The sequence below is a fragment of the Blennius ocellaris genome (genome assembly GCF_963422515.1).
Source record: "Blennius ocellaris genome assembly, chromosome: 3".
NCBI lineage: Eukaryota > Metazoa > Chordata > Actinopteri > Blenniiformes > Blenniidae > Blennius > Blennius ocellaris.
Genome location: NC_137652.1, coordinates 33229925 through 33255330, shown reverse-complemented (window position 1 = coordinate 33255330; position 25406 = coordinate 33229925). Strand labels below are relative to the sequence as shown.

The window sequence follows — 25406 nt, the reverse complement described above, 5'->3', positions numbered from 1 at the left end:
TGATCCATGAACCAGAAGTCGACTCCCTCAGCCGACAACAGATGTGGTGGGCTCACATCTGTAAGCACTGAAGGTCTTTGTATATTTGATGGTGTCGGAGGTTCCAGTGTGAGAAGACACTATTCCAGTGATTGTGTTTCAAGAGTTTGGTTTAATACAGTCTTAAAATCTCAAAAGAAATGAACAAAATCACTTTGAAGATGTGTATAACTATACAAATATAAACATATTCGGTATATCCTTAAATCACGAAAGCATTCCTCAGTATTTGGTGAGCTGATAAATCTGGTCTGTCACTCTTCCAGCTACAAAAAGGCCTAGAAAATACTTATATTTATATGTATATATTTCGTACACATGCCCTATATGGGGACGAGACTAAAAGCAAAATAAGTAAATTGTAGAAAAACAAAAGATCATACAGTGCTGATGTCTTGTAATTCCATGGATTCAGTTTGGTAAAGCAAAGCGGTGACGGGTCAGTCAGTCTTCAACACATTTGGGAAATCTTTAAATGTCATGTAGGCAACAAACAAGAGTGAATTCACTGGAGAGAGATTCAGCCCTCTGATCTGGAATGAAAAATACCTGAAAAGGTCCAGCAGCAACCACATGGAAGAACAATCTCTCTGAAATACATCGTCAACACGTACAAACGCTGAATAAGCAGATTGGACATGCGAGTCTGCTTCCACATCCTGATGATCCATCAGACCTCCGAACAACAGACCAAAGGTCTTAAAGGAATAGACCAGCCAAGAGATGGTTGCATTGCTGGATACACTGAAATTAACTGGGATGTGAAACGAGAACTAAAATCCATATGATTTACAATTAACAGACGTACAGACGTGAGTCTGAAGAAAAGACGTCACTGCTTGTTTGACCTCCAGCGCTTGGAGCCTCTGGAGAACAGGTGTGTCCAACGCTGGTCCGCGGGCTGGACCGGCCTGGCAGAGGACGTCATGACACCTTGGAAAGTGTTAAATGATCTTCACCGTTTGGTGTGAGGCAGCACCGACACAGAATTGAGGAGTCCGGCTGGAGGAACCCTGCTGAGAGGAAGCTGCTGTTCCAGCTCAACGTTCCCACCACGAGATTGCTCTGGACTCACGAGCATCAAGGTGTCCAGGGAAGCTGCTCCGCCTCCGGGACACCGACAGTTTGTAAAAGACCAGTTACACTTCATACAGTGTGTGCCTGTGAATGTTTTCTCATTCAAATTCATTTGGTCGGATTTCACTTTCAGGACTGAATGAAAACTAAAAGTTACAGCAGGAATGTGTTTTTTCTGTCTACTTTCCATTCAGGAAACTAAAGCGCGTCTCACTCTGAACATTTCCCACAGGCTGTAAACTTTAGCCGACACTTCTCACAGTGCTGCCCAGCAACAGGAAGTACAAGAAGAGTTTACAACTGGTGGTCATGCTGTCCATCCACACTTTCACATCATTGGGTCACAACCACACAAGTCAACACATGCTCAGGACATAATAAATAACCTCTGATAAAGTTCACTTTAAAGTCCGTTTGGCAAAGAAATGTCATGAAGAGAAGGAGTGAATGTCGTTTCAAATGAGCAGGTCGGAGTGCTGCTAGTTTTTCTTCTTGACGTTGTTGTTTGAAGTGAGTCGAGGCGGCGGGACAGACCTCAGGCCTCCAGGCAGCAGTCTGCTCCGGAACAACTCCAGCAGCTTGGACAAAACCTGAGAAAACACCAGGACAGGAGAACCTTCACTCAATGCTTTGGGGACCGGAGCAGGAGAAACACTTAGATTTGTCTCAAAGTTTACAAATCCAAACTTCATCCAGTGACGACAACAAATTAAAACTTACAGCAGGAATGTTTTTTCTGTCTACTTTCCATTCAGGAAACTAAAGCGCGTCCCCAGATCACAGAGCTTAATGATGGTGGTAAAGTCTCGTTTTATCACTGTAGACACACCGCAGACTGACTGACGTAGGATTCAGAAGTGATACAATTCTTCCTCTGACCATTTCTAACTGAACCACACTGAATGTTCTTTCAGGTAATTTCTCACCTTTCTTGGAGTCCTCTGAAAGCATTGAGGGACAAAATAAGAACAAAGTTTAGAGTAAAGGACAATCTAAATACAAGAATCAATCAGAATATCGAACACTAAGTAGAAAGTTAAATATATAATCAGCTTTTATACTGAAGGGAAATCACTGGAGTTTGAGATTAGACAGAAGTGTGGGCTTGTTTGACCCGTTTGTCATTGACGTCATTTGCTCCATTTAGAATCCAACAGCACCACTGTGTGGTGTCTTGGGGGTATGTTTCTAATAGTATGCATTCTGGATGTGAGTTACAAAATCAGACCTGGAAGTGAAAAAGTCTCAGCAATGCAGTGATTTTAAGCATGCCCCTCTACTTCTTTCATTCATTCTTAAGCTCCTCCAATGCCTTCACACAGGAAACTTCCCGACAGCCTACTGGAGTTTACTTCTAGCTGGTGGATTGCTGGCTTCATCCTGAAGACCACCAGCATCCTGTGGAGCCACGCACTTTGGAAACGTTAAGTGACTTCCAACTCTTTTCCACACCACATGAAAATCACCGGCCAAGTGGAAATGCAAGTCTGACAATCATGACGGCAAAAGTAACAGCTGATGCAGCACAAGCTGGAGCTCCACACTCCAAACGAGAAGTCCAGCTAACCGTGAAAGAGGCTTGAAGCGCTCAGACGTCACCGCAGAAGCAAATGCATTGGAGATCTCTGATCGATATTAACAATGCTCCAGCAAGGCCTCCAGCTCTGTGTGCTCAGTACTGCCCCCTACAGTGACACAGAAGTACTCAGTACTGCCCCCTACAGTGATACAGAAGTACTCAGTACTGCCCCCTACAGTGACACAGAAGTACTCAGTACTGCCCCCTACAGTGACACAGAAGTACTCAGTACTGCCCCCTACAGTGATACAGAAGTACTCAGTACTGTCCCCTAAAATACAAAGATCAGGAGTCCTCAACCCTCAGCCTCAAGGCCAATTCACACTTTCTGGGTGTGGGTTGGTCCATGCAACCATTATCTGCTGCTCCTCCGGGGTCGGGTAGCGGAGGCAGCAGTCTAACCAGGGATGCCCAGACTCCCCTCGCCCCAGACTCTTCCTCCAGCTCTTCCAGTGGCACCCCAAGGTGTTCCCAGGCCATAGAGAGACATAGTCCCTCCAGGTGTCCTGGGTCTGCCCTGAACACCTGCCTGGGGAGGCGTCCGGGGCATCTGAAACAGATGCCTGAGCCTCCTCAGCTGGCTCCTCTATGTGGAGGAGCAGTGGCTCTACTCCGAGCTCCTCCCCCTATCTCTAAGAGTGACCGAGCTCCTCCCCCTATCTCTAAGAGTGACTGAGCTCCTCCCCCTATCTCTAAGGGTGACTGAGCTCCTCCCCCTATCTCTAAGGGTGACTGAGCTCCTCCCCCTATCTCTAAGAGTGACTGAGCTCCTCCCCCTATCTCTAAGAGTGACTGAGCTCCTCCCCCTATCTCTAAGGGTGACTGAGCTCCTCCCCCTATCTCTAAGAGTGACTGAGCTCCTCCCCCTATCTCTAAGAGTGACTGAGCTCCTCCCCCTATCTCTAAGAGTGACTGAGCTCCTCCCCCTATCTCTAAGGGTGACTGAGCTCCTCCCCCTATCTCTAAGGGTGACTGAGCTCCTCACCCTATCTCTAAGGGTACGCCCAGCCACCCTACGGAGGAATCTCATTTCAGCCGCTTGTATCCGGGATCTCGTTCTTTCGGTCATGACCCATAGTTCATGACCATAGGTGAGGGGAGGAACGAAGATCGACCGGTAAATTGAGAGCTTCCCTTTTTGGCTCAGCTCCTTCTTCACCACGACGGACCGATACAACGTCCGCATGACTGCAGACGCTGCACCGATCCGCCTGTCGATCTCACGCTCCATCTTCCCCCCACTGGTGAACAAGACCCCAAGATACTTGTGTCCTTGTCCTGGCACTCCACCGACCTGGAGGGGGCAAGACACCTTTGTCCGGTCGAGAACCATGGCCTCGGATTTAGAGGTGCTGATCCTCATCCCAGCTGCTTCACACTCAGCTGTGAACCGCGTCAGTGCATGCTGAAGGTCCAGGCTTGATGGGGCCAACAGAACCACATCATCCGCAAATAGCAGAGATGAGATCCTGTGGTCCCCACACTGGACCCCCTCTGGCCCCCGGCTGTGCCTAGAAATTCTGTCCATATATGTGATGAACAGAACCGGTGATAAAGGACACCCCTGCCGGAGGCCAACGTGCACTGGGAACAGGTCCGACTTACTGCCGCAATGCGAACCAAACTCCTGCTCTGGGAATACAAAGACCGAACAGCCCTTAACAAAGGGCCCCGGACTCCGTACTCCCGGAGCACCCCCCACAGGACGTCTCGGGGGACGCGGTCGAACACCTTCTCCAGATCCACAAAACACATGTGGACTGGTTGGGCGAACTCCCACGAACCCTCAAGAACCTGGTGGAGGGTATAGAGCTGGTCCAGTGTTCCACCATCAGGAGAACCTGGTGGAGGGTATAGAGCTGGTCCAGTGTTCCACCACCAGGAGAACCTGGTGGAGGGTATAGAGCTGGTCCAGTGTTCCACGACCAGGAGAACCTGGTGGAGGGTATAGAGCTGGTCCAGTGTTCCACCACCAGGAGAACCTGGTGGAGGGCCTAGAGCTGGTCCAGTGTTCCACCATCAGGAGAACCTGGTGGAGGGTATAGAGCTGCTCCAGTGTTCCACCACCAGGAGAATCTGGTGGAGGGTATAGAGCTGGTCCAGTGTTCCACCACCAGGAGAACCTGGTGGAGGGTATAGAGCTGGTCCAGTGTTCCACCACCAGGAGAACCTGGTGGAGGGTCTAGAGCTGGTCCAGTGTTCCACCACCAGGAGAACCTGGTGGAGGGTATAGAGCTGGTCCAGTGTTCCACCACCAGGAGAACCTGGTGGAGGGTATAGAGCTGGTCCAGTGTTCCACCATCAGGAGAACCTGGTGGAGGGTATAGAGCTGGTCCAGTGTTCCACGACCAGGACGAAAACCGCATTGTTCCTCTTGGATCCGAGGTTCGACTAACGGCCGGACCCTCCTCTCCAGTACCCTGGAATAGACTTTCCCGGGGAGGCTGAGGAGTGTGATCCCTCTGTAGTTGGGACACACCATCCGATCCCCCTTCTTAAAGAGAGGGACCACCACCCCGGTCTGCCAGTCCAGAGATACTGTCCCCGCCCGCCACGCGATGTTGCAGAGACAAGTCAGCCACGACAGTCCCTGCACATCCAGAGACTTAAGGAACTCTGGGCGAATCTCATCCACTCCCGGTGCCTTGCCACCGAGGAGCTTCACAACAACCTCGGTGACTTCAGCTTGGGAAATGGACGAGTCCACCTCTGAGAACCCAGCCTCTGCTTCCTCAATGGAAGACGTGGTGGTGGGATTGAGGAGGTCCTCGAAGTATTCCTTCCACCGCCCAACGATATCCCCAGTTGAGGTCAACAGCTCCCCACTTCCACTGTAAACAGTGTTGGTGGAGAAGCAGTTGCACAAAACTACAGAAAACGTCTGATCTCTGGAATTGCAAACAAAGGTTTCTGTACCAAATATTGAGTTGTTTGTCTGATGTATCAAATACTTATGTCATGCAATACAATGGAAATTAATTATTTAAAAATCATCCACTGTGATTTTCTGCATTTTTGTTTTAGATTCTGTCCCTCACATTTGAAGAGAACCTTTGATACACATTACACACCTCTACATGCTTTGTAAGTGGGAAAACTTCAAAAATCAGCAGTGTATCAAATACTTGTTCTCCCCACTGTAGCCTCCAGCTAACAGTAAGCATATAGCCTCCAGCTAACAGTAAGCATATAGCCTCCAGCTCACAGTAAACATGTAGCCTCCAGCTCACAGTAAGCATGTAGCCTCCAGATAACAGTAAACATGTAGCCTCCAGCTAACAATAAGCATGTAGCCTCCAGCTAACAATAAGCATGTAGCCTCCAGCTCACAATAAGCATGTAGCCTCCAGATAACAGTAAACATGTAGCCTCCAGCTAACAATAAGCATGTAGCCTCCAGCTAACAATAAGCATGTAACCTCCAGATAACAATAAGCATGTAGCCTCCAGCTAACAATAAGCATGTAGCCTCCAGCTAACAGTAAGCATGTAGCCTCCAGCTAACAATAAGCATGTAGCCTCCAGCTAACAGTAAGCATGTAGCCTCCAGCTAACAGTAAGCATGTAGCCTCCAGCTCACAGTAAACATGTATCCTCCAGATAATAGTAAAGATATATCTGTTGGCTAACCCCAAGTGTATTACCAGTGTTAGATTTATAGTACACAGAATAATAGAATAGATAATTTCATTGTGTAACCTTGGAAGTCAGTCATTTCGTTCCTCCATCAAAATAAGCATCAATAAATAATGAGAAATTGTAATACTTAAGGTACATTTTTTAATTGAGTCCCACCGCGACGTAAGATTCTATTCTGCTCACAGTCAAGTTAAAACGAGACAAACAAGCACCCTGTAGCATGAAATTCCTTCACATATTTAAAGGTATAGTAGAGGATTTTCTTCTTCCGGGTGGATCATCAAAATTACTGGTCCTCCCAATTGTCAATCATTCTGGTGATATATGACGTAAGCCCGTCGTACGTGCTCGTCCCTGCGCGCAGCTCACTCCACACAGTTCTCATCATGCCGGTGGCCGACCCCACGCATTATTCTCTGACATTTTTACACAGTTTCACCCCCTCTGGTGCAAATCTTCTTGTAAAGTGAGCTTATGTGAGCGATGCCGACTTGTGACTTGTAAACAGAGCGTGCACGAGGAGAACTGGGCTCGTGCATGTCTCTCGCACGCGTTTTAGTAGGCGTTCCGTCTCGGGAGCAGGTACAGCGTTGCGCATGCGCATTTTTTTCAAACGGTGGAGAGGGCGGTTCTTTCCTAAAATTCCTGAAAATCCTCCTGTATACCTTTAAGTTGGTCCTCTCACCTGTACCCATAGAGTTTCAGCCACCTGGTCAATGACTCCTCCCACTTCTCGAAACTCTCCAGAGTATTTGACATAAGCCCAGACGCAGAGTGCAGTCAGAGCCACTCCCATCACCAGGTTACACAGAGTGGCCACAGAGTTGATGCCCACGAAGCCGGTGACAAGCGACACCATGTATAGGATGAAAATGAGAGCGAACAGCGTGGCCGGCGTCCGTGCAGCGTAGAAGACATTTTTGCCGTCGTTGTGCTTGCAGAAGTTGGTGTAAGCCTCATGAAGCTCCGCCTCCAGCTGCTCTTGGTAGCGCCGACAGAAATCCTTGCTGCCCATCTTCTTGACGGAGCAGAAGTGTCGCACGGACGACTGATGTAGTTCAGCGTGGCAGCGCTCAAGCTCTGCTGGAGAAATGTAGGGTTTGTCTCCACCACACACCTGTGACCACAACACACAAGTTCACACCGGAAACAAAGGCAGCACACTTCAGATGTGAGGAACAGCTGCCAGCTACCTGCTCCATGCTCTTGGTGTACAGGTCTTTGGCTCCTGCAACTGCTGCAAGGTTATTGGCTTCAGCTGTGGCCTAAAGAGCACACAAACAAAACATGGAGAAACTCTTTCAGATCACGTTTACATGTACCCAGTTTAAAAAAACAAACAAACACATATTTCCTTCTCCACATTTAAATAAAAAAATCATTTACAATGACCCACATAGACAGCTGGTTCAGAGCTGCTATGAGCTGCCACACCTGTTGGGGGCAGTTTTAGATAGGTGAGTGACCTTTGAAAACATTGTGTGAGGCCGAATTCCCAAAGCACAGAGGTAAAAGAAACAGAAGGTAGCTTTATGGGGTACACTGCGATCAGTAGAACCACCACAGACCTTTCAACCATGAACACAACAGTCTTGTCACTTGCCCTGACAGACGGAAAGATCAAAAAACTCGTCTTTTTTTTTTAGAAAGTATGTAAATGTAAAGCTGTGGGTTTTTTGTACAACGAATCAGGAAGCACTTTGAAACAAGAGACGGTGGTAGTTCTGTATGAAGGTGTGTGTGAACTGAACCTGCAGCATGGACTTGGGGTGTGGCAGCTCCTCGCCCTGGTAGATCTTCATGTAGGCCTGAAACACACCGTATGACGTGAGGTCAAACACGTTTCCCAGTGCTACACAATCCAACAGTTCTCCATATACACAGATAAACATGAAACTACAGCAAGCTGAAGATTTATATCACAACTGATATGAATGGCCCTTTAAAGATAAATAAAGCACAAAATAAATCACTTAATTAAAATGATACTTCAAAAAAAATCAAAGCCTTAAATGGTAAACAAATGAATAATATAGCAAAATGAATAGCAACTTAAAAGTTCTGCTCGAGGGTGTAAATGTAGAGGGTGTTAAAGAAACTATGTTTCTGGGGTTGAAGACTGAGCAGAAAATCTGCTGGAACCTCACATTAAACATGGTGAAACCAGTATTTCAGGCCTCGGCAAAGCTGAATAGCCCCTAAATAACAACGACTGCATTCTCTATATTGTTCACTAATACTGCCTTATTTCAACTACAACTCCTACAAATCAGTCACTCGTGCCATTTGACAGGCTCTTTACTCCTGTAGTAAACAACAACATTAAAGAACGTGACAATAACTCAACTCACCTTGAAGTAGTGGAGCAAGTCTCTGCAGGTGATCTTGACTCCTCCGATTTCTTTCTCCACGAGATTTTCTGGTGAAAGCAGCATTGGGACGAGGTTCTCCAGCTCCGTTTTAAACTCTTCATCGATATCTTGAAATAAACATATGTAGGCTTTGGTAACCAACGTCTCCTACACAAACTCCGATGATTTGGAATCTTCCACTTCCAGTGAAGTGCTGCTCACACACAAACTATAAAAACAGAAATGAGTTGCATTGGAAACTCTGATGTCTAAACTATTGAATATTTCTCCAGCCTATGCTCCTTAAACCTTCTGATTTAGTGAGGTGTCACAAGTATTCAGAGGGAAGAACATTAGTGGTTTTCTGAACTACATGTTATTTCAAGGTATTAGATGCGGAATACCAAGAACCTTGATAAAGTCACATGTTCAGGGTGCAGTGAGCAGCAGTTGTCCCTGCCACCAGGCCAGCCCACGGCTCGCCAGCTGCATGTGGCTCTTTGCTCGTCAGTCTTGGATCCATTAACTGAAACTCTCGGAGTGCAGCTCTTCCAGTTCTCGTGTGAAACTGGGAGTTGGGATTGTTTTTATTCGTACCTACACACATTACTCAAAGCACCTTGAGCACAACACCCCTCTCAATCACGGTGTCACAGTGTAACCTCAACCTGCCTGAACAAGATGAACACGATGGGAGAAGAACACTGCAACTGCAGCACACGGAGCAGGTCTGGAGAAGTTGGAGTTCATTGGTGGATTAGACCCAGACCGCTACACTGCTGAGAGCAGCTCCGGAACGTTCCAGCGTCTCTTTCCCATTGTGTGAGGAGGCAATATGCAACAAGCTCTTGTTGTTACAACGATCCGTCTGTGGAGCCACAGGAACAACTTTATTCTCTACGAGCAGCTGGTGTTCCTTTATTAAGAGGAGATGTGTGAATCACTAGGACAGGCGAAGACACAGCCGAGGACATCCACGGTCCATCATTAGGACAGGCGAAGACACAGCCGAGGATATCCACGGTCCATCATTAGGACAGGCGAAGACACAGCCGAGGACATCCACGGTCCATCATTAGGACGGGCGAAGACACAGCCGAGGACATCCACGGTCCATCATTAGGACAGGCGAAGACACAGCCGAGGACATCCACGGTCCATCATTAGGACAGGCGAAGACACAGCCGAGGACATCCACGGTCCATCATTATGATAGGCGAAGACACAGCCGAGGGCATCCACGGTCCATCATTAGGATAGGCGAAGACACAGCCGAGGACATCCACCGGTCCTCAGACCTCAAATGTGCCAAATAAATCCTGAGTAGAAGAGCCCCTGATCCAATAGACCGCTGAAGAACATTACTGCACCATCGGGTTTGTAAGACATCATCATCATGCAAAGTTGCAGCTCTGCATGCAGCTTCAGTGGAACGTGCCACCAACACAGACCTTCAGTGGAACGTGCCACAACACAGACCTTCAGTGGAACGTGCCACCAACACAGACCTTCAGAGGAACGTGCCACCAACACAGACCTTCAGTGGAACAGGCCACCAACACAGACCTTCAGTGGAACGTGCCACAACACAGACCTTCAGTGGAACGTGCCACAACACAGAGCTTCAGTGGAACGTGCCACCAACACAGACCTTCAGTGGAACAGGCCACAACACAGACCTTCAGTGGAACAGGCCACCAACACAGACCTTCAGTGGAACAGGCCACCAACACAGACCTTCAGTGGAACGTGCCACAACACAGACCTTCAGTGGAACGTGCCACCAACACAGACCTTCAGTGGAACGTGCCACCACACAGACCTTCAGAGGAACGTGCCACCACACAGACCTTCAGTGGAACGTGCCACAACACAGACCTTCAGTGGAAAAGGCCACAACACAGACCTTGAGTGGAACAGGCCACCACACAGACCTTCAGAGGAACGTGCCACCACACAGACCTTCAGTGGAACAGGCCACAACACAGACCTTCAGTGGAACAGGCCACAACACAGACCTTCAGTGGAACGTGCCACAACACAGAGCTTCAGTGGAACGTGCCACCAACACAGAGCTTCAGTGGAACGTGCCACCAACACAGACCTTCAGTGGAACAGGCCACAACACAGACCTTCAGTGGAACAGGCCACAACACAGACCTTCAGTGGAACAGGCCACCACACAGACCTTCAGAGGAACGTGCCACCACACAGACCTTCAGTGGAACAGGCCACAACACAGACCTTCAGTGGAACAGGCCACCACACAGACCTTCAGAGGAACGTGCCACCACACAGACCTTCAGTGGAACAGGCCACAACACAGACCTTCAGTGGAACAGGCCACAACACAGACCTTCAGTGGAACGTGCCACAACACAGAGCTTCAGTGGAACGTGCCACCAACACAGAGCTTCAGTGGAACGTGCCACCAACACAGACCTTCAGTGGAACAGGCCACAACACAGACCTTCAGTGGAACAGGCCACAACACAGACCTTCAGTGGAACGTGCCACAACACAGACCTTCAGTGGAACAGGCCACAACACAGACCTTCAGTGGAACGTGCCACAACACAGACCTTCAGTGGAACAGGCCACAACACAGACCTTCAGTGGAACGTGCCACAACACAGAGCTTCAGTGGAACGTGCCACCAACACAGACCTTCAGTGGAACAGGCCACAACACAGACCTTCAGTGGAACAGGCCACCAACACAGACCTTCAGTGGAACAGGCCACCAACACAGACCTTCAGTGGAACGTGCCACAACACAGACCTTCAGTGGAACGTGCCACAACACAGACCTTCAGTGGAACGTGCCACCAACACAGACCTTCAGTGGAACAGGCCACCAACACAGACCTTCAGTGGAACGTGCCACAACACAGACCTTCAGTGGAACGTGCCACAACACAGAGCTTCAGTGGAACGTGCCACCAACACAGACCTTCAGTGGAACAGGCCACAACACAGACCTTCAGTGGAACAGGCCACCAACACAGACCTTCAGTGGAACAGGCCACCAACACAGACCTTCAGTGGAACAGGCCACAACACAGACCTTCAGTGGAACAGGCCACCAACACAGACCTTCAGTGGAACAGGCCACAACACAGACCTTCAGTGGAACGTGCCACAACACAGACCTTCAGTGGAACAGGCCACAACACAGACCTTCAGTGGAACAGGCCACCACACAGACCTTCAGAGGAACGTGCCACCACACAGACCTTCAGTGGAACAGGCCACAACACAGAGCTTCAGTGGAACGTGCCACCAACACAGAGCTTCAGTGGAACGTGCCACCAACACAGACCTTCAGTGGAACAGGCCACAACACAGACCTTCAGTGGAACGTGCCACAACACAGACCTTCAGTGGAACAGGCCACAACACAGACCTTCAGTGGAACGTGCCACAACACAGACCTTCAGTGGAACGTGCCACAACACAGACCTTCAGAGGAACGTGCCACCAACACAGACCTTCAGTGGAACAGGCCACCAACACAGACCTTCAGTGGAACAGGCCACCAACACAGACCTTCAGTGGAACAGGCCACAACACAGACCTTCAGTGGAACAGGCCACAACACAGACCTTCAGTGGAACAGGCCACCAACACAAACCTTCAGTGGAACGTGCCACCAACACAGACCTTCAGTGGAACGTGACACAATGCAGACCTTCAGTGGAACGTGCCACAACACAGACCTTCAGTGGAACAGGCCACCACACAGACCTTCAGTGGAACGTGCCACAACACAGACCTTCAGTGGAACGTGCCACAACACAGACCTTCAGTGGAACGTGCCACAACACAGACCTTCAGTGGAACGTGCCACCAACACAGACCTTCAGTGGAACGTGCCACCACACAGACCTTCAGTGGAACAGGCCACAACACAGACCTTCAGTGGAACAGGCCACAACACAGACCTTCAGTGGAACGTGCCACAACACAGAGCTTCAGTGGAATGTGCCACCAACACAGAGCTTCAGTGGAACGTGCCACCAACACAGAGCTTCAGTGGAACAGGCCACAACACAGACCTTCAGTGGAACGTGCCACAACACAGACCTTCAGTGGAACAGGCCACAACACAGACCTTCAGTGGAACGTGCCACCAACACAGACCTTCAGTGGAACAGGCCACCAACACAGACCTTCAGTGGAACAGGCCACCAACACAGACCTTCAGTGGAACAGGCCACAACACAGACCTTCAGTGGAACAGGCCACCAACACAAACCTTCAGTGGAACGTGCCACCAACACAGACCTTCAGTGGAACGTGCCACAACACAGACCTTCAGTGGAACGTGCCACAACACAGACCTTCAGTGGAACGTGCCACCAACACAGACCTTCAGTGGAACAGGCCACAACACAGACCTTCAGTGGAACGTGCCACCAACACAGACCTTCAGTGGAACGTGCCACCAACACAGACCTTCAGTGGAACAGGCCACAACACAGACCTTCAGTGGAACAGGCCACAACACAGACCTTCAGTGGAACAGGCCACAACACAGACCTTCAGTGGAACGTGCCACAACACAGAGCTTCAGTGGAACGTGCCACCAACACAGACCTTCAGTGGAACAGGCCACCAACACAGACCTTCAGTGGAACGTGCCACAACACAGACCTTCAGTGGAACGTGCCACCAACACAGACCTTCAGTGGAACGTGCCACCACACAGACCTTCAGAGGAACGTGCCACCACACAGACCTTCAGTGGAACGTGCCACAACACAGACCTTCAGTGGAAAAGGCCACAACACAGACCTTGAGTGGAACAGGCCACAACACAGACCTTCAGTGGAACGTGCCACCAACACAGACCTTCAGTGGAACAGGCCACCAACACAGACCTTCAGTGGAACAGGCCACCAACACAGACCTTCAGTGGAACAGGCCACAACACAGACCTTCAGTGGAACAGGCCACCAACACAAACCTTCAGTGGAACGTGCCACCAACACAGACCTTCAGTGGAACGTGCCACAACACAGACCTTCAGTGGAACGTGCCACAACACAGACCTTCAGTGGAACGTGCCACCAACACAGACCTTCAGTGGAACAGGCCACAACACAGACCTTCAGTGGAACGTGCCACCAACACAGACCTTCAGTGGAACGTGCCACCAACACAGACCTTCAGTGGAACAGGCCACAACACAGACCTTCAGTGGAACAGGCCACAACACAGACCTTCAGTGGAACAGGCCACAACACAGACCTTCAGTGGAACGTGCCACAACACAGAGCTTCAGTGGAACGTGCCACCAACACAGACCTTCAGTGGAACAGGCCACCAACACAGACCTTCAGTGGAACGTGCCACAACACAGACCTTCAGTGGAACGTGCCACCAACACAGACCTTCAGTGGAACAGGCCACCAACACAGACCTTCAGTGGAACAGGCCACAACACAGACCTTCAGTGGAACAGGCCACCAACACAGACCGTCAGTGGAACAGGCCACCAACACAGACCTTCAGTGGAACGTGCCACCAACACAGAGCTTCAGTGGAACAGGCCACAACACAGACCTTCACTGGAACGTGCCACAACACAGACCTTCAGTGGAACAGGCCACAACACAGACCTTCAGTGGAACGTGCCACCAACACAGACCTTCAGTGGAACAGGCCACCAACACAGACCTTCAGTGGAACAGGCCACCAACACAGACCTTCAGTGGAACAGGCCACAACACAGACCTTCAGTGGAACAGGCCACCAACACAAACCTTCAGTGGAACGTGCCACCAACACAGACCTTCAGTGGAACGTGCCACAACACAGACCTTCAGTGGAACGTGCCACAACACAGACCTTCAGTGGAACGTGCCACCAACACAGACCTTCAGTGGAACAGGCCACAACACAGACCTTCAGTGGAACGTGCCACCAACACAGACCTTCAGTGGAACGTGCCACCAACACAGACCTTCAGTGGAACAGGCCACAACACAGACCTTCAGTGGAACAGGCCACAACACAGACCTTCAGTGGAACAGGCCACAACACAGACCTTCAGTGGAACGTGCCACAACACAGAGCTTCAGTGGAACGTGCCACCAACACAGACCTTCAGTGGAACAGGCCACCAACACAGACCTTCAGTGGAACGTGCCACAACACAGACCTTCAGTGGAACGTGCCACCAACACAGACCTTCAGTGGAACAGGCCACCAACACAGACCTTCAGTGGAACAGGCCACAACACAGACCTTCAGTGGAACAGGCCACCAACACAGACCGTCAGTGGAACAGGCCACCAACACAGACCTTCAGTGGAACAGGCCACCAACACAGACCTTCAGTGGAACAGGCCACAACACAGACCTTCAGTGGAACGTGCCACAACACAGACCTTCAGTGGAACAGGCCACAACACAGACCTTCAGTGGAACAGGCCACCACACAGACCTTCAGAGGAACGTGCCACCACACAGACCTTCAGTGGAACAGGCCACAACACAGACCTTCAGTGGAACGTGCCACCAACACAGACCTTCAGTGGAACAGGCCACCAACACAGACCTGCAGAAGAACCTCGCAATGTTCAGCACCATCGTCACAGTACAGGATCCAGCTACAGCTGCACAACAGGAACCCTCTTCCAGCACCAGAAACCATCACAGGAACCTTCCCAGAGTACCAGCAACATCACAAGAACCTTCCCAGAGTACCAGGAACCTTCCCAGAGTACCAGGAACCATCACAAGAACCTTCCCAGAGTACCAGAAACAATCACAAGAATCTTTCCAGAGTACCAGAAACCTTCCCAGACTACCAGGAACAATCACAGGAACCTTCCCAGAGTACCAGGAGCCATCACAAGAACCTTCCCAGAGTACCAGGAACAATCACAGGAACCTTCCCAGAGTACCAGGAGCCATCACAAGAACCTTCCCAGAGTACCAGGAACAATCACAGGAACCTTCCCAGAGTACCAGGAACCTTCCCAGAGTACCAGGAGCCATCACAAGAACCTTCCCAGAGTACCAGGAACCATCACAAGAACCTTCCCAGAGTACCAGGAACCTTCCCAGAGTACCAGGAACCATCACAAGAACCTTCCCAGAGTACCAGAAACAATCACAAGAATCTTCCCAGAGTACCAGGAGCCATCACAGACTACCAGGAACAATCACAGGAACCTTCCCAGAGTACCAGGAACCTTCCCAGAGTACCAGGAACTAGCACAGGAACTGCAGTGTAGATTTAGTTCCAGGGTCATGGTGTACCTTTGAGAAAGCCCCTAATGGGAGGAGGGACAGTTCTACCTCGACTACCTGAGCTGTGTATCACGTGATGATAGTTACTTTTCCATCACAAGGTTTTCTGCTGCGGTTCTACTTCCTGTGCTCTGCCTTAACAAGGATTCCAGCTCCGTTCACACCAGAGCAGAGGACCACTGATCTGAAATGCTGCACCGACAGCCATGGCATTGTACCTCGAAGCCGGCCGTCAAACTGAGGATGGGTAGCTACTTTGAGGCCAGGATGAGGGAGCAGGAAGCAGCTGATGTTGGAGAAGCAGGAGTGGATGTGTTTCCTGACGTTCTGCAGCTCCTCATGTTGGTTCTGTTTTACCTGAACAAAGACATGAACACATTACCCGACAGCTCATTTAATGACGTGTTGGAAACCCACACAATGTATGGAAAGCTGGAGAGTGGCTCATTCAAAGTAATCCACCTGCTCCTGGTCTTCCACTCAGATTCAAAGATGAGTAGGAAGAGATGTAGGACTAATTCAACGTATTAAACGTACCTGAAGTCGCTTCTCCAAAAAACTCTGCCCTCCTTCCAGACCGTATGGGTGTTCGTATGGGTAACTCCAGTCTCGAATCAGGAACATCAGAGTCTAAACAGAGGCAAGTGTTCACAGTATGACTGCGGCAGGGGCCTCAGTTTTAACACGTTTTACAGTTATTACACACAACTAGGCTGCAAATGTCTAAACTTCACTTGTCATGAGAGAATATATAAGTAGGGATGTCCGATATATCGGAGGGCCGAGATTATCGGACGATATCGACTTAAAAATGTAATATTTGGAAATATTGGTATCGGATTTTTACAACCGATATTGGAATTTCCGAGTCTGCCTGAGGGACGTTTACGGGCGCGCGCTTGATGACGTTTAACAACAACAAATACAACACGCTAGACTCGTGGCTAAGAAGGAGAAGCCCCATGAATGAAATGTCCGTGGAGGACTGGAGGCTCAACCAGGCCCTCTTCCCTGCTGGTACCAGTACCTGACTGCACCCTGCACCAGTGTTGACAGGGAACCACTGTTCAGCACTGGTACCAGTACCTGACTGCACCCTGCACCAGTGTTGACAGTGAACCAGTGTTCAGCACTGGTACCAGTACCTGACTGCACCCTGCACCAGTGTTGACAGTGAACCACTGTTCAGCACCAGTACCTGACTGCACCCTGCACCAGTGTTGACAGTGAACCAGTGTTCAGCACTGGTATCAGTACCTGACTGCACCCTGCACCAGTGTTGACAGTGAACCACTGTTCAGCACTGGTACCAGTACCTGACTGCACCCTGCACCAGTGTTGACGGTGAACCACTGTTCAGCACTGGTACCAGTACCTGACTGCACCCTGCACCAGTGTTGACAGTGAACCACTGTTCAGCACTGGTACCAGCACCTGACTGCACCCTGCACCAGTGTTGACAATGAACCACTGTTCAGCACTGGTACCAGTACCTGACTGCACCCTGCACCAGTGTTGACGGTGAACCACTGTTCAGCACTGGTACCAGTACCTGACTGCACCCTGCACCAGTGTTGACAGTGAACCAGTGTTCAGCACTGGTACCAGTACCTGACTGCACCCTGCACCAGTGTTGACAGTGAACCACTGTTCAGCACTGGTGCCCACATCATTGATGAGAAGAGAAATCTCATACATTGCTGAGATGCTGAGATGCTTGTATTCATACAGAACAATCTCCCTCTTACACATGAGGACATGGGGAAAGAAATAGACCAGTTATATGGACGAGTCAACTTCAGTCTTTGTTTTTGTTGCACTTTAAAGGAAGGCTGTTTTAATTTTGTGAGCATTTCTGTGCCTTTCTTGTTTATATTTGCACTATTTTGTTTCTCTTAAAAGAGATTGAGCCCAGTTTGAGTCTATTATTTGACAAGTTATGTCCAGTTATTCATTCATTGACTGTTTACAACTAATGGACTGCAGATAGGCCTCTTCCTTTTTTTTTTATATTGTCTGTGGTGTTGTTGAGTTTGTTGTTGAGGTTTCTCTCTAACACTAAATAAATATGGCACTTTTTTCCATAATTTAAGTTGTTGTTCTCTTATTTTTCTCAGTGTGTACATTTGGAAAGCCATGTTTGATTCACATATGCATCCAGTGGGGCATCACAATAAAATTAGGCATAATGTGTTCATTCCACAGTAGGAGATATTTTATGTCGTTGTTACCTAACAGTTTTGATGTAAAAAGCCAGCAGATATCGGTATCGGTGATATCGGTATCGGAAATTAAGAGTTGGACAATATCGGAATATCGGATATCGGTAGAAAAGCCAATATCGAGCATCCCTATATATAAGCAAACAATGACTGCACCATCAGTGTATGAGAACTTTTAAACACTTCAGCCAACACAGAAGGATTGTGTGTGTGTATACCTGGAAGGGTTTCTCAGAGACTTCCTCCATGGCAAGGCGTCCGTACTCCGTGAAGAGCTGAGGGCAAGCCACAAGCACTCGGTTCAAATCACAGTTTGCTCCAACTGAACTCAACTGTGGCGACTATGGATCCATTGTCAGAGCAGGCCGTCTTCCAGTTGCAAGATTGCAGGTTCAATTCGCAAGTTCTCAACATGTCCAAGTGTTCATGAACAAAACACTCAACCACAAACGGCTCCCAGCAGATGGACTGAGGATGAACATGGCTCTGTCTCCACTACTGAGTGAATGTGTGAATGTGATTTACAATGTAAAGCACTTTGGGGCTGCTCAAGTGGTGGAAAAGCATTATACCAGTGGAATCCTTTAAACGACCTGGACCTTGTAACTTAATGAAGGTGGAGGACAACTCATGTTGTCCTCTGTCTGCTCCTCAGAGGATATGATAAGACTGCATCTAGAACAAAAATCTTGAAACCTGTATGAGCCTGAAAAATAATCCTCTCACGATCATCATGACATGACACACGGACAGTGTAGAGACATACCTTACAGTGAGACCAAAAGAAATGAAGGTTGTGTACAGCAACATGATGGATTTGAAAGGAAACAAGGTGTGCCATAATGCAAAGCGTTATTCATCACACGCTTCACATCCAGGCCACCATGCAGCACTCTGCTGCAGCAGCCTGCAGAAACACCAACATCCCTGGCTACAAAAGCTACAGCCTGCAGAAGATCCACCTGCAGAGACACGTTTCAATATGTTTTGCCCTCGTCTCTTTCTGCCACATCAACAGCAGCTAACTGACCTGCAGAGCAGCAGATGTGGATTTGTGTCAGGGCAGAGAGTTTACCTTGCATGTTCCACCACTGTGCATTAGTCTTCTGTACAGTGCGTAGAGATAGCTCAGGTAACAGTCCAGGTTACGGGTCTCTCTCAAGCATTTGCAACACAATTTCACTACGTCCAATGTGTATTTATACCAAAAACTAAAAAATCAAGTCTTCCATACAATGTCATCACAGGAACACGTTCATATTGCATCCATAATGTGCCTCTGCACCCTGACGGACAGCAGGGTGCAGCAGGGTGCAGCAGGCTGCTACCCACCTGGAGGTGCTGCAGGTCATCTTCCTGCACATTCTGGGACAAGTTGTACACCTGAAACAACAAACAAGGACCATTAACGAAGGCCCCTATCAAAGTGCACAAGGCACACCCTAGAAGCCAGGCAGCTGACCTGGACAGAGCTGGTCATGGTGCTCAGAGCAAACAGGGTGGCACAGTCCTTGACCGTGGACTGGCTGTCGAAGGCCCCCTGTGTGTCAACCAGTAGCACAGCAACCTGGAACAAACACAGCAGAGTGAAAATGGCTCTGAACAGCCTGCACATGGCCCTGTCAACCCACCTTGCTGCCGTCAGGTTTGTCCACCACAAAGACCTCGTTCCAGGCCAGGATACCTGTGGTCTCTCTCTCACAGCCCCCCCGCCAGCTGAAGCCAGTCAGAGGCTCATCCTCACCACCGATCCATGGACTTGTTGACTACAAAAGAGCAAGAAGAGAAAGGACATTTCACGTGTCAATCAGTAGTGTAATACTCACATCCTACAATCATCTCAGGATGTTGGTCAGTTATTTACTAGACTTGTTTTCTAATATTCAAGCTAACAAGGAAACATTTGCAGTGTTTCCTCTGCCACCATTCCCACATCCTCGCCACTCCTCAAATTCCTCTTCCCTTCTTTTTCTTTGAGGCAAATACACCAGTGACAGGAGTGTGGACTGCTGTCATGGTCTGGTAGGGGCGTGGCGCTGGGAGGAACACACTGAACACAGGCAGTGTTTTGGCCTCTCAAGCCAGCTCAAGTTGCAGCACGTCTGTTTCAGTGGTGTAAGGCAGGGAGCCGTCCAGCCGTCTTTTGTATGGTCAAGAGTTGACAAAGACAAGAAACAATAGTGCACGACTTGCTCAAAGCCGTCCAAATGTTTAAAGTGGAGCCTGATAAGAGTAGACAAACGGCTGTGCACAGAGAGGTTAAAGTGTTTACACCTTAATGAGCAGACGGTGCTGCCACACAAACCCCAAGCAAGGTCATTATACAGGATTTAGAGGGTGGGGTCATTTTTACATTTCACTGTATTTTGCAGCAGAATGTTTCATTAAAATGGACTATGTTGATTGTAGTAATCTTCAGCTGTACTTGTGCGATCTTGCAAAATGATAGTTTCATCACGTACACTGTGGCCACAACAAAACAAAACTTTACAGTGTAAATTTAAAAGGCAGCAATATTTTACCAGTCCAGCCACTCAAGATGAGACTGGACTGTATGTGGCCCCTGAAGTAAGAACTTTTTGTAGACATTATATTCATGTACAACATTATTTGGCGTTTGGTTTATTCAATATCAACTGGTCCTGCAATTTATCACGTCAATTTTCACATGATTGTGGGGTGCTAAACTCACTTTTGTGCTCTATTCATTTTTATTTGTTATATTATAATTGTATAATTATAATGTATGATTAAATCAGAAGGCAACACATTGGGACAAGTGGAAGCAGCAGAGAACTTTCCAGAGGTCCAGCCAGAGAGCTATCATCTCTACAGAACCACAATGAGCCTCGACCTTCACCACATTACGCTGAACAAGGATCGAATCATACATCAGCAGTCACTGCAGACGGAAGGTACCTGGGCCAACCGTCAGCTAATCTTCTGCAGAATAAAAGCTACAGCCATCCAAAAGTCAAACAACAAATCAGCTGCTGGTCATCTTTTGACTGGTCACTGCAATGGGTAGCACACCATCGGGATAGCAGCACGACGAAGCAAACCTTTACGTCAGTCATCTTCACCTTTACCGTTTGACTGCACATTAGTGGCGGTAAAGTAACGTCGGTGTCAAATCCACATGGCATTGGAGAGATTTCTCAATAATGTCAGGTCTGCAGTGCTGATGCAACCAAACCTGATGAACTACACGTCTGGGCAAAAGACAATGTTTGAGACCAGAGAGGACCAACTGTTTTCAGGAAGTTACTCAATGATGTTGAGTCTTGATGCACACTGCAGGGATGCTAAAGTCCTATTTTAATCTGATTGAGATTAAAAACTAAAGAGACAATATATTTTAAAATAGTTGACCTAATGCTAAACAGAAGTCTTTTTTTCTTTATTAAGATTGAACTTTAAAGTATTTCACTCAAGAGAAAAAAATATTGCTCGGAAAATCACGGGGGTTTCTTTTTTCTCTCTTTTGTTTTTTAAATAAACAAGTATTGGATTTGACTTGAGATGTTCTGTAGAAAAAAAGATCCTGGCCCTCTGTGGTTGTGGTGAGAACAGAGGAACAAGCCCAACAATGTAATAACCATCTTTCCTTTCAACAACAACTTGTGTGTTCCAGTACCCTGCACCTTTCACATTTCAACCAATACGGCTCTGATAACCAGGACATGGGAATCCATACCAGCACTCAGCGGTACCAGTTTTCAGTACCTTCGTTCATGTTCACGTGGTAATACATTTGTTTAAGATTAAAACCTCAAAAATGTTCAATTTGACATATTTCTCAATATGCAAGCTTTTAACAAACATATCAAAACAACATCTGATGGCTTGTATTGTGACATTGGAGTGGTTTCACAAATTTCTTCAACATGAACACCTGAACTACAACTTGGTCAATATTGCACAAGTTCCACCTCCTCCTACTCCTTTTCCCTCTGGAGCCATGGCGTGGTGAGGGCTCCCGGAGGACACAAGTTTGAAGCCAATGAGCAATCTCTTCAGTCTTGATACAAATCGAGTGCTGAACCATGAGGTTCCTCATATTAGAAGTATTCCTGCGTCTCAAATATTGCAACAAACATAAACTGCATCGCATTTTGAAAAGTGGAGCCGTCCTTTGAGTGCTTTATTGTTTGCTCGATTTACTGCTGCAGTAACTGATGTGTTTATGCTCTTGTGCTCGCTGTGTTCAAGTCCGGCGAGGAAAATGGCCAACTCTTCCACTCTCAGTCACAAGAAGGTGTTTCGGCACCGAAAACTGGTACCTTTTGATTTTGTGTGAATGGGTACTCAGTAGTACCGACGGAGTTTGGTCAGTATAAATATGGGTAGAAACCGGTAGCCGTCCTTAATGGCAGTGTACCTGTTTGTACATGTAGCGTAACATGAAGTCCAGCAGGAAGGACTTTCCCTTGCGAAAAGCTCCGGCCACAGACACCACGACAACATGGAGGTCTTCTAGGTGCTCCTGCAGCAACAGCTGCTCCAACGCCTCCTCTTCCAGACTGAACGAGTGCTCCTCCTCATTTGCAACCACGATCTGCACCGGCCGGCGGGCGCCACACACTTCCTTCTCCTCCTCCAGGAATTCCTCTTGCAGCTCTTTGCACCTGACCTTGGAAGTGTCTGATTGGAAGCTGTGGCCACCTAAGAAAGGAAAAAGGAAACCGTCAGGACAAAAGACCCAATCTAGTGCACATTCACTCACAGGAAACGTCGACTGCAGTCCTGACACTATGTGCAGTGATGTGCAGTCAGCACTGCTGGCCCTGTCCAATTATTTGTTCCTATTCTCCCCTTATTAGCTTTTAATTGACTATCAGACGCTTATTTGTTCTCTGCAAGCCTCACAGAGCTCGGTCCCAAGGCCTCAGTAGGTCATGGTGGAACAAGCATACTTGAATCAAAATCTGCATTTTCACAACAAAGAATATTTTATTCTCCAATGAAAAGCAGGAATGACGTACAGTTATCTAAACATGTCAACATTTGGTATTGAAAAATTCGGTCCATCATAGGTGCATAGAATTAATCCCAGCTGTGTGGATTCTGCAGAGAATTCCTCAGCATTGTGGAAAGAAAATCCATCCAAATCCCTCACTTCTGCCCCAGCAGTTGAACACATCAGAATGAGTCACAGCATTACGAACAATCAGAGGCCGCCTTTTAAAAACGTATAATCCACATGGTATCATTTGACCAAACACGTTGCTTGTTACTGGGCGTACTACAAACCGCAAGTCTGAAAATTCTATATATTTTGGCAAAAAGAAAAGAATCTAAGCAAAATGAGACTGACAAGTACCGATGGTTATTGTACACATATTTTAGTATAATTTGAGCAACAGGTCAGCTATGTTTTTGGGCATCTTTTCCGAAATAATGGCCGTCCAAATGACGCTGGCTGCCTAGAACTATGCCTCATGTATGGCTACAGAGTCATACGACAAGGACCAATGAACCAAACATTGAGGAAGGCTGCAGGCGGAAAGTCTATTTTTTAGTTGAAAGTGAGTCTTTTCTATTTTAAGCTGGCAGGGTTCCCTGCAGGTTTACAGTCAACAGCGCGGAGCCCTGCTCGACCCGAGGACTGTGCACCGCCCCTTGTATGGCAGCAGCTACCCCAACCTACTGTACCAAGAAGGGCACAGCTCCACACAGGACAGACCGTTTCATCTGATCAGCAGATCCCACCCAATTCCATGAGTAAGGAAACAGCTTCTAACTTGGTCCAGTGAAATCACATTTTACGCTACCAGACAATAAATACCCTCATTGCAGGAACCTCACTGATCTCTCGGAGCACGACACATGATGAAGATCTGGCCTCATAATTGACCTCCATAGCCATGAACGTAGAGACAAAACGTCATCCTTGTTGGTGTGGGATTAGGGTTATGAGCACAATAGTGTGAAAAGTACAATGAACTCATGAGAAAGGTGTGATCGTTATTAGCCACACGGTGAAGCTCCCAGGACTGTCATATATGAAAAGGGCTCCTCAAGCTGCTGAAAGACCAAAGAAGGGAACGTTTCAGCAGGTGATCCACAGATGGCTCATTTCCTCAGCTTCAGCCGCTTCACTGAACACTTCCATAGAAGCACAAAGTTAACGGCCACTCATCTGATCTAATAACTGCTACAGCTGTACTCAGAACTTTACATAAGTAGTGGTTGGGTGAAGCCATTTCTTGTCATACAAGTGTGTTTACTTGTTTGAAATCAAAATGACAACAAAAACACCCAAATGTCCCTGATGTAAAGTTTACATAGTGGCCCACAGTGGCTCAATGATACTGAGGTCAGTAGACTGAGAGGGTTGCTCCAGAACCTTCCTTTATTCTCCTGTGGGCAATGGCAGGTCCACTTGGCCTTGTGGGTTGAATTGTTGTCATGTTGGGACGTCCGAGTATGTCTCATACGCCACTTCTGAGCACAAACGTTCCCCCAGTAATTACTGCATGCTGCATTGAACTTTGCTGTGCCTTTGCAGCTCCCACATCCCCAAAGCGTCAGCGATCCACCTGTTTACAGTAGAAACAGGAACTTTCATCACCAGCCTCGTCCAGTCTCCCCAAATGGTTCATGGTTGTGGACAAAAAGTTACATTTTGGCGTCATCACTCCAAATGACCAAATAAAACACTCCAAAAAGTGTTCGGTACTGTGTCTGTGCCATTTGTCATGGTTTGTGGCATTTGTATTTAGGAGCAGACATGACATCCTTCCCCCCCCCCCCACCTTATGAACCTTGGATCTGGATGTTAATGCCAGTCCGCCAGTCCGAGACTAGTACATATTTCTACAGACTACTAAACATTTCCCATGGCTAGTCCGTGGGACGAGTGCAAAATGTGAAATTTCGATCCAACCTACGGAGATTTGTGATGCATGACGCCTCATCTGCTTCACCGTTACTGAAATGACTACTGGGGTGTTTCTCTGCCGGCCGCTCTGCTAGCGAGGCAGCGTTGCAGCTAACCAACTTTTCCTGACATGTCGCTGTTTGAACGCATTTTACGCTCAAAACACTGCAAAGCAACACGTCAACGTGGATGTTTGCAAAGCAGTTGTCCAGCAAGGCGGACGCTCTGCAGCCAGACGTCACCGTTTCAAAACGCCGAGAACGGCGCTGACCGCGACCTCAAAACAGCAGCTCCTCCGCGCTAGCAGGCGATTCACCTCCATAAAGCTGTGTCCTCCTCCATGCCAAACGCCCT

The 25406-nt window shown here is 48.3% G+C and overlaps 1 protein-coding gene across 1 annotated transcript; it reads right to left on the bottom strand.

Moving 5' to 3' along the window:
* Positions 1-211: 211 nt before the first annotated feature.
* LOC308148875 (atlastin-2-like) lies at positions 212-22684 on the bottom strand. The gene is made up of 12 exons (XM_080520415.1): positions 22551-22684; positions 19801-19935; positions 19632-19736; positions 19502-19552; positions 18388-18444; positions 16485-16577; positions 16166-16304; positions 8686-8813; positions 8086-8142; positions 7528-7599; positions 7020-7451; positions 212-1706 (listed from the first exon to the last, which is right to left on the bottom strand). Exons 1-12 carry the CDS (start codon positions 22572-22574, stop codon positions 1596-1598), a joined length of 1404 nt encoding a protein of 467 aa, XP_080376541.1. The 5' UTR covers positions 22575-22684; the 3' UTR covers positions 212-1595.
* Between the last annotated feature and the right edge of the window lie 2722 nt (positions 22685-25406).